Raw genomic sequence first — 10,621 nt, 5'->3', positions numbered from 1 at the left:
TCCGACATGTTAGCTTCCTTAGCCTTCATGTTAGCTTCCTTGTTGTTAGCGGTCTGTGACTCTTTTCTGGACAGCAGAAGAAAAAGGTCACGTGGTCTTTAATCCAAATATGAACTCCATCTTCTCTTCATTTAAACACCTGTTCCTCTCAGTTCTCTTTCATTACTTCCGGATTGTGAAACCGTTCGCGCCATTTTCCCAAACAGTCACTCAAACGTTCAACACGAAGCAGCCAATCAGCTGATTAGACGCCATGACGTCTATACTGGTTTGTCTCTTACGTTTTAATTATAGTTTATAAAATATAATTTCAATCTCTTATCAACAAACACACCTGTAAATAATTATTTATTCTTCAAAGAGTTTAAATTGAATTCTGATAACTTTTTACTTTTTACTAATTACGTTTTCTTTACCGTTATCTTTTCATAGACGGCTCTAAATATTATTGGAGTCTAAACGTGAATTCCTGTAATTATGTGAACGTTTTGGAAATATTTAGATAGAAATCAGAGAACAGAAACAAGATCGATAAACTAGTTTCATAAAACATTCATAGCTGTTCTTAACTTGTTTGTTATTGGTGCTGTTTATATTGAAGGTTTTACTGTTTTATGGAGCTGCTGTGAAACCCTTATTTCCCCCACTGGGTGTTCAATAAAGTATATTTTTATCTTTACATTAATGTAATGTGTAATTTTTTTTAGCATAACCCAACTTTCTTTATTTCCAACTCCATCCCTCAACGTTTTATAACTGTATTTAATTCAAACAAAACATGAATCTATAAACTCCATTTGATATGGAGCAAAGACAGGTTAAACACCCGAGCGAGCTCATCCTCTACTCCAATCTGAAATAATGAAACTTTCCAGTCACTGAAGCAACTTTTATTAGTTATGAGCGACATCTGCTACCAGAGGCATGAAGTAAAAACATGACTTTAGCTTTCAGCTGCCAACACACGGATGTATAGAGCTTTTAGAAAACACTTCATTGAACCACTCAACAAAAACATATCCCTTCTTCACATCTTACCGTTCTTTAATTCTCAACTTGTTTTTTCTCTTTTCTTTCACTGAACACTTCAAAATTACATCAAATCCAGATGGAGAAGCCGAAGCAGCAGAACGCAAAGTGAAATTATAAAAAGTCACTGAAAGCAAAAGTCAGGAATGCTCAACCTTTATTGAAACTTATAAAGGAATGACTGACAGCTGGATCAGAAGGAGCTGTTTCAGGAAAACATGGCGGCTTCATGCAGAGGTCGATTAGTTTCCTCCTCTCAGACGGAGCACAAGATGGAGGGTCGACTCTTTCTGGATGTTGTAGTCGGAGAGGGTGCGGCCATCTTCCAGCTGCTTGCCGGCGAAGATCAGACGCTGCTGATCGGGAGGGATTCCTTCCTTATCCTGGATTTTGGCCTTCACGTTCTCAATAGTGTCGCTGGGCTCCACCTCCAGGGTGATGGTCTTGCCGGTCAGGGTCTTCACGAAGATCTGCATGCCTCCTCTCAGACGGAGCACAAGATGGAGAGTGGATTCTTTCTGGATGTTGTAGTCGGAGAGGGTGCGGCCATCTTCCAGCTGCTTGCCGGCGAAGATCAGACGCTGCTGGTCGGGAGGGATTCCTTCCTTATCCTGGATTTTGGCCTTCACGTTCTCAATAGTGTCACTGGGCTCCACCTCCAGGGTGATGGTCTTGCCAGTCAGGGTCTTCACAAAGATCTGCATGCCTCCTCTCAGACGGAGCACAAGATGGAGGGTTGACTCCTTCTGGATGTTGTAGTCGGAGAGGGTGCGGCCATCTTCCAGCTGCTTGCCTGCGAAGATCAGACGCTGCTGGTCGGGAGGGATTCCCTCTTTATCCTGGATCTTGGCCTTCACATTTTCAATAGTATCACTTGGCTCCACCTCCAAAGTGATGGTCTTTCCAGTCAGGGTCTTCACAAAGATCTGCATCTTGACACTTTAAAAAAGGGAAATATAAAAAGAAAACAAAATAAATCATCTTAAAAAGGTAACAAACATTTCTTTGTTTTACACTCTAGAAAGCAGGATCCTGACACGAGTTGTTCAAACACCAAACTAATATTCATAAACCAACAATTAGATCTGAGATTTAACTCCATATTTAATTTTAGGATCAACTCGAGTACAAGGGAATGATTAAATCTGACCTTGTGAAAACATGTGACCCTTTATCTTTATTAGTCAGGAAGGATGGTCAGTAAATGACATCATAACAACCAGTCAGAAAGTATTCATAAATATATCTGTTATAATAAAACCCGAAAACTAAAGGCCTACTGCTAATTGATGGAATAGCAGAGCTTTAGTTATATTATTGTATTGCATTGTTGGTCTTATTGCCAACATAAATCAATAAACAGAACCAAAAACATCTCTGGTCAGTTTACATGGTCGTGTATTTTGTATGTTGGATGCTTTGTGGTTAAACAATAGACCCTGTTCTCCACAGCTTGCTAGAAGCTCCGCATTATTAGTTATGTTAAATAAGAGGCAGTTAAACCAGCTGTTTCTCTTTTAAGGCTAAAAAAGATGGAAGAAAAGTACAGCACGCGGTTTATATTCCAGTCTTTATATCCCGTAGTTTGAGGGTTATATTTATAACTATAATTTGTTTTATCTACCGAGTCTACAGAATCATAAATTACACTTCAATTGAAGTCTGTAAAGTTTATATGAAACACTTGTCCTCACTGATCTGCCCTCAGATATTATATTTAAAAACACTTCCGCGAGGTAAAGTTCTATAAAGGATGCATTTTTCAACAAAACACCTTCCAAAGCTAACAAGCTAATGTTGCTAAGGTAACCGGATGCAGCTCGACAGTTTGTTCTGATTCTGGAGTTTAAACGACCATTACATAAACGTTTACTTTCGTACCTCTATTAAAAATATTAATATGAAGTTTTCATCCCATTAAATTAAAAAACCCATTATGTCAAAGTATTTAGAGTAACGTATTTCGCGGGCTAGGCCACGGCTAGCAATGATAGCTACCAAAAACAGCTGACGCAATTATCTAAATCAGAAGATTCACGGGTTAGAAAAAGCTCCTTTCACACTGGTTAAACACAGAATTAAACAAAGTGTACGTGTTCACATGTAAAAGACACTTTGCAGGTTTCTTTTTATGTCTTTCAGTGTTAAAGTGGAGAATACTTACAGGCAAATGATTCCAACCGGCGACGTGAAACTCCCGTTTCCTGATCAAAGCAAACTATAGCACACAAAGAGCAGCGGAGGGATATTTATAGACAACGAGTAAAATATCCATCCGCTGTCACACCCGGTGGAACTATAAAATGTATTTTTTCAAAAATCAAACGATTGAACGATTAATTTGAACTATTTAGTTGAAATTTATCCACAAAGAAATACCTTTAAATGTTCTTTGGTGAGAGGAGAAAGCGTTTTAGATAAAAGTAAGAGTAAAATATGACGACCCATGACAGCCTGCGCGGATGTAGACGTGACATGCGAGTGATGTGGCACCCAAGGAAAACAGGAAACAGTCCGCAGTAATAAACAAACAAGATTTGTTTATTATTATTATTATTCTTTATGAAGTATTTTCAGTAAAACAAACACACAAAAAAACATTTAAACTGTGAAACATTTATTAATAATAGGAATGAATAAACAAATAAACAACTAGCTGACCAGAAAATGATAATACTAAAGCGATATAGATATTGAAATAAATCACAGCCTATTCAAAAAACAACAACAAAAAAAACATTTAATTAAAACTGAAATACCGGTACACTTGGCTTTAAAGGAGGAAAAACCAAAAAGTTTCACAGCACTTCTTTTGGCAACTTCTTTAAACACCTAAAAAGATCATTAGGCTACAGGAGAAATCAACCTCTTTTTTTTGCATGAACACACCAAACTCAAATCAAAGGTATTTATTGATGGTTGACGACCATCAGCTGTCAAACTGATGGCTGTATTTTGTAGTGTACTCAGGATGAACACGTCAGCTCATGACACTGATTCTTGGCTCATTATTACTTTTTCTGCTGAGCCAATAAAACCTGATTACATCTCTGTCAATACGTTCACAACCCTCATTCCCCTTGAAAACAAATGACAACATTAATGCAGGTTTGCACAGTTCATATAGATTTAGACAAGCAGGGTCGTGTGATTCATTATTCATTAAGAGAACTAATATTTGAAGCATTTATCCAACACAAAGAAAAGTATTGATTTCAGTGCTTGCTTATTACCATTCTGTCATTTACCAATACAGCACAGTCTGCAGAAATGACTGGGGAGAGATGCTCTATTGAGTGCTTCCCCTTTGTTGTTTGATTTCAGATAATCAAGAACATCGTTTTAGCTGAAGTGCATATTACCTGCAACAAGGTAAAATATTTAACATTTTTTGGTTTCCACTGTATGACAAAATATACAGTTTTTAAAATGCTGCACTGGGAACCTTATTAGGAACAAGTCAAGTAAAAATAAAACTTTTTAGACTTTATCAAGCTGGCAGTCATGGACTGAATTTAACCACTCAGCGTTTATATCAAAATCTATCATGTCATAGTCCTATTTGGAGACTTTATTGACAGAGCTTTTATTTTGAAGGCCTACGGAGGTGGAATAGTTTTCCTGATTACTGGAAAATCACATCTGAGTCACTTCTGTAATAAAAACTGTGGCGCAGTTACCACCAACTCACAGATGACGCTCTTAGCTGCGTGTGGCTGTTTGAGAATCTGTCACTTCTTTCACTGAGGCTGATTTATGGATACAGGATCATCTTTCTGTTTGGCACCAGTCCTGGTGACAACTGTCAATGAATTGGTCACACCAACATTTGTTTTGATGAAATCTGCAGAACTGAAAAGACAATATTTACAAAAGTAGTTTATCTTTTCATCTTTTAAAGTTGTTGTCGATAATGAAAAGTTTGAAGTTGTGAGAATCACATTTTCTACATGTATTCATTACAACATCCTCGATAACATCCACTATAAAAGTGTAAATCACATAGGATCTTAAATATGTCCATGGTGTGTGTGTGTGTGTGTGTGTGTGTGTGTGTGTGTTTGGATTTGAAGGAGCCATGTGCTGTTATCCAACATGGAGAGTTTCAGTGTGTCTCCTTCTCCTCCAGGCTGCCGTCTTTCACCACTGGCTGTTAAAACCAATGAGCTGAGCTGTAATAGACCCACTAAAGCTTACAACCCTCTTTATTACAGCAGCGACTTTTGCACAATAAAACAAATGCTCCAAACATCTTCCAACAGCACTGCTCTCATAAATTTCTTGGCAAATATTAGCTGCATCTGTCGTCTCAGTGGAGCAAGTTTTGACTCACGCTGTCAGCTGCTGATAAAATGAACCATCTCCTTGTGCTGCTGCTGTCATTATGTCTGCATAATTAGCTCTAACTAAATGCCTCAAATGCAGACATAAATGTAATTTATTTGTGTCTCTGTGAATGCGTGCGCTTCATTAAAGTTGTGTGGGTAGCATTCGGCTCCCTCAGAGGTTCAAACATCATCAAGCATCTGGTTAAAAGCTTCTCAACACTTGAATTCACCGCAGCAGGAGAGCCTCTGGATATCGCTATCATGGCAGGAAGCATTATGTTCTTATTAGCATTCGAGATGGCAACAGAAGGAATCATTAGGACATTAAAATGGGTTGGCGGTGGAGGAAATGCTGCAGGGCAGGATTTGCCTCCCACCCATCAGGATAGATTTGCAAGACAACGGCGCTCAGTCCAGAAAACTTTCCCGTCAAATCAAAGTGAAGCCAAAACTGCACGCAGAGAGTGAGCGTGATACTTCAAAGAAACTTCTGGCACATTTTAAGTAGATTAAACTCTTTTTATGTTACTCATGTTGTAAGAGCTGACGATCAAAAGCTTTGTAACAAAGAAAGAGGCTGCTCGCAGATCACAAAGCCAAAACGATCTTTATCTAACAGATATACTCAACTATACTCAACAAAAATATAAACGCAACACTTTTGTTTTTGCTCCCATTTGTCATGAGATGGACTCAAAGATCTAAAATTCATTCCAGATACACAATATTACCATTTCTCTCAAACATTGTTCATAAATCTGTCTAAATGTGTGATAGTGAGCACTTTTGCTTTGCTGAGACAATCCATCCCACCTCACAGGTGTGCCACATCAAGATGCTCATCAGACACCATGATTAGTGCATAGGTGTACCTTAGACTGTCCACAATAAAAGGCCACCCTGAAATGTGCAGTTTTTGCTTTATTGAGGGTCTGGGGACTCAGAACCAGTCAGTATCTGGTGTGACCACCATTTGCCTCATGCAGTGCAACACATCTTCTTCGCATAGAGTTTATCAGATTGTCAATTGTGGCCTGTGGAATGTTGGTCCACTCCTCTTCAATGGCTGTGCGAAGTTGCTGGATATTAGTGGGAACTGGTACGCGCTGTCGTATACGCCGGTCAAGCACATCCCAAACATGCTCAATGGGTGACATGTCCGGTGAGTATGCTGGCCATGCAAGAACTGGGACATTTTCAGCTTCCAAGAATTGTGTACAGATCCTTGCAACATGGGGCCGTGCATTATCTTGCTGAAACATGAGGTGATGTTCATGGATGTATGGCACAACAATGGGCCTCAGGATCTCATCACGGTATCTCTGTGCATTCAAAATGCCATCAATAAAATGCACCTGTGTTCTTCGTCCATAACAGATGCCTGCCCATACCATAACCCCACCACCACCATGGGCCACTCGATCCACAACATTGACATCAGCAAAGCGCTCACCCACACGACGCCACACACGCTGTCTGCCATCTGCCCTGAACAATGTAAACCGAGATTCATCCGTGAAGAGAACACCTCTCCAACGTGCCAGACGCCATCGAATGTGAGCATTTGCCCACTCAAGTCTGTTACGGCGACGATCTGGAGTCAGGTTAAGACCCCGATGAGGACGACGAGCATGCAGTTGAGCTTCCCTGAGACGGTTTCTGACAGTTTGTGCAGAAATTCTTTGGTTATGCAAACCAATTGTTTCAGCAGCTGTCTGAGTAGCTGGTCTCAGACGATCTTGGAGGTGAACCTGCTGGATGTGGAGGTCCTGGGCTGGTGTGGTTACACGTGGTCTGCGGTTGTGAGGCCGGTTGGATGTACTGCCATATTCTCTGAAACGCCTTTGGAGACGGCTTATGGTGGAGAAATGAACATTCAATGCCCGAGCAACAGATCTGGTTGACATTCCTGCTGTCAGCATGCCAATTGCACGCTCCCTCAATGCTTGCGCCATCTGTGGCATTTTGCTGTGAGACAAAACTGCACATTTCAGAGTGGCCTTTTATTGTGGACAGTCTAAGGTACACCTATGCACTAATCATGGTGTCTGATGAGCATCTTGATGTGGCACACCTGTGAGGTGGGATGGATTGTCTCAGCAAAGCAAAAGTGCTCACTATCACACATTTAGACAGATTTATGAACAATGTTTGAGAGAAATGGTAATATTGTGTATCTGGAATGAATTTTAGATCTTTGAGTCCATCTCATGACAAATGGGAGCAAAAACAAAAGTGTTGCGTTTATATTTTTGTTGAGTGTATATTGAATGATTGAAATGTGAGTGTGAAGAATCAGTCAAGTCTGTTTGAGTCAAAATGTTTGACGTCTGTGATCTCAACCTGGCATAAGCTCCAGCAGCAGAAAGCTGCTCAAACTAGGATCAATGTTGGAGATGAAACATGGAGAGAGGTTAGAACGCAGAAAGCTTTACAGACCCATGCAGAGCTGGCTAAACACTGAAGCTACAGTGTCCACCACATGCAGAGCTGGCTAAACACTGAAGCTACAGTGTCTCTATATGCAGAGCTGGCTAAACACTGAAGCTACAGTGTCCACCACATGCAGAGCTGGCTAAACACTGAAGCTACAGTGTCCACCACATGCAGAGCTGGCTAAACACTGAAGCTACAGTGTCCACCACATGCAGAGCTGGCTAAACACTGAAGCTACAGTGTCCACCACATGCACAGCTGGCTAAACACTGAAGCTGCAGTGTCCTCCACATGCAGAGCTGGCTAAACACTGAAGCTACAGTGTCCACCACATGCAGAGCTGGCTAAACACTGAAGTTACAGTGTCCACCACATGCAGAGCTGGCTAAACACTGAAGCTACAGTGTCCACCACATGCAGAGCTGGCTAAACACTGAAGCTACAGTGTCCACCACATGCAGAGCTGGCTGAACACTGAAGCTACAGTGTCTCTACATGCAGAGCTGGCTAAACACTGAAGCTACAGTGTCCACCACAGGCTGACCTGTGTGAGAGGAGGGGGGCGGAGCCAGACAGCTCTCTGTGATGATTAGAGTTTAGACTACAGTACTCATTTTAAACACTAGGGGGCAGAGTGACAGACTGCTCCTTTACAAACGAAACGTGAAAAGAATTTATGAAAGAATCAAACACAACACCTCTATATTTAAAAAGTGTTTTGTTCTTTTTATTGAAGTTTTACATCTTTATTTTGGGAAACTGTTAACATTTGTCTTCTCATAATGAAAATGTACATTTATCAATCTTCATAAAACGCCACATATACAGTACATCAAAATAAATACATCATCTGGTGGGCTGATCGGTCTGTTAACTACAGCTACTCTATTCACATTTCAACCTCCACATCTGGAACAGTGCTTTTTTTTTAATCATCAGCCGGTGCGGACCCCGAGGCCGCTCTATGACAGTCATCACTCTAACTACATGTGAGAAATAAGACCCCCGCTCTTCCCCGGCCTGAGAGTCAGAGGCTTAAATACCAACTACAGCTAGGACCAGAGCTGGACCGGCTGCAGATGAAGGAAAGGGGGGGGGGGGGGTTCAGGGACAGGAGACAGCTCACACCTTGTGTCAGACTAGATACCAAAGGACATGAAGTCCCCCTCCCTTACTTCTTCTCTGTTCTCAGGTGGTGACTCTTGATTTTGCACGTCCTCTCTACCTGAATGCGTCTCTCTAAGAAACCTACAGTTTCATTTCCTTAAGATTTCAGTCCAGATTATTTGGCAGCACCTGTGAAAACCATGGCAACAGAGCGAGGGGCGTTACTGCGTGTCACCACGGCTACGTTTAAAGAGAACCCAGTATTGGCTCATTTCTTATTTTTCTCTCCTGCCTTTTTCTTCCTCTTATCTGAGCTCGGGTCGCGACGCAGCAGGCGAAGTAAGTCGACCCAGCTCCTCCGGGATGGCCAGCGAACTCTGCGTCGACCCCGGGGGTCTCCTTAATTGGGCATGACAGGAAAACCTCTAATTGGAGGCGTCCAGGAGGATCCTGATCAGATGCCTGGACCTCCTCAACTGACTCCTTTGGATGAAGGAGTAGCCGCTCCACCCCCCACTGTCTTAATTGGACAGTAACTGTTAGCGTTACACTTACTCTGCGTCTCCTGTGACCCCCCCACGGTGAACTCTTTTCTTTGTCTTGAGGTTTTAAAGCTGCCGTAGTTGTTGTGTGAGGATGAATCCAGCTCTGACAGAACATGGACGTAAAACTCAGGAGGTTTTAAAGGAAGGGTGTGCACGCTAACGCTCTGCTGCTAACCACGAAAAATCAGAAAAATCGTGGCGTCTGAATCTGAAGGCTTTATTCTCCCTCCTCTTCTGACACTTATTACTTTAACAAAAAAGACTAAAAAGTGCTTCATGTCCTGTTTCCTGTCCCTCACTCTTCCCCCTTCTCCCCTCCTTCACATTTCACACCAAACATCTCCACCTCTCTCACCACGCTCGATGTTCTGCGATGATCTTTGGGTCTTTTTGTTTCCTCTGACTTACTTCTCCAATCTTCTCCGACACTGATCCACAAACGCCGACTCTTCTGTCTCCTCCCGCTTCGTCTCTTCTCTCCGATCTGTCATCACCACCTCATGAGACCCGTCCGGCCGAAGGAGGAGGAGAACAGGATGGATCACTGCGTCTCCCGGCAGAAGGGGCTGGACATCATCTGTTTGTATTTACAACGCCTCCTCCTGGACGGAGAAGGAGGGAGGAGGGGACGAGGAGTCGGGAGGGGGCGGTCAGTCCTGGTTCAGAAATGTCTTTCGTGAAGTCTCTCATATCGATACTTCGTACTCGCGAGTGTCCTGCTGAACACGTGAGAGGAGACGTTAGCATCGTGTGTGCAGCGGATGATGAACAAACAAGCGGGAGGAGACTCACCCCTCCTGTCTCGTACAGCGGGTTGTCAAACTCTGTCTCCACAGTGATCTGTCGGTACGGGTGAGGGTAGATCAGAGGAAGCCTTAAGTTGGAGTGATACCGACATCTAGCACACGGGAAGAGAGAAAACAGGAAGCACAAATATTCTCTTACTCCTTATTGGAAACTGTTTGCACATTTTAAGTGAGTCCTAGCACATGAGGGATTAATGCAGTAAGCCTAAATACCAGGATGTGCAATGACAGCCTGTCGCATTATTCAGCGTGAGTCAACAAAGCGAACAATCAAACGTTTGAGTGCACAGCTCAGAACTTCTTTTTCTATTTGCAGGTCTCGCTTTTACAAAATACTGAATACTCAAGAATTTTTCTAACTATTAAATTT

At 42.1% G+C, this 10,621-nt stretch overlaps 2 protein-coding genes across 2 annotated transcripts in view; both read right to left on the bottom strand.

The window, feature by feature from the left end:
- Positions 1 to 875: 875 nt before the first annotated feature.
- Positions 876 to 3,495, bottom strand: ubc (ubiquitin C). The gene is made up of 2 exons (XM_079365025.1): positions 3,194 to 3,495; positions 876 to 1,968 (listed from the first exon to the last, which is right to left on the bottom strand). The coding sequence occupies exon 2, from the start codon at positions 1,959 to 1,961 to the stop codon at positions 1,272 to 1,274; it is 690 nt and encodes a 229-aa protein (XP_079221151.1). The 5' UTR covers positions 1,962 to 1,968; positions 3,194 to 3,495; the 3' UTR covers positions 876 to 1,271.
- Positions 3,496 to 8,708: 5,213 nt separating this feature from the next.
- Positions 8,709 to 10,621, bottom strand: part of sez6l (seizure related 6 homolog (mouse)-like) — a gene marked incomplete at its 5' end in the record, with an annotated part of 3,495 nt that continues 1,582 nt past the window's right edge. The window contains 2 exons of the mRNA XM_079363757.1: positions 8,709 to 10,164; positions 10,238 to 10,343. Coding sequence (XP_079219883.1) covers positions 10,132 to 10,164; positions 10,238 to 10,343 — 139 coding nt within the window. The remainder of the gene's footprint in view (positions 10,165 to 10,237; positions 10,344 to 10,621) is intronic.

The sequence above is a fragment of the Symphodus melops genome (genome assembly GCF_947650265.1).
Source record: "Symphodus melops genome assembly, chromosome: 16".
Classification (NCBI taxonomy): domain Eukaryota; kingdom Metazoa; phylum Chordata; class Actinopteri; order Labriformes; family Labridae; genus Symphodus; species Symphodus melops.
This window is presented reverse-complemented; position numbering and strand designations above follow the sequence as displayed.

Excerpts from the sequence above, each read along its gene's own strand:
- ubc (XM_079365025.1), bottom strand. The coding sequence starts at position 1,961 with ATGCAGATCTTTGTGAAGACCCTGACTGGAAAGACCATCACTTTGGAG.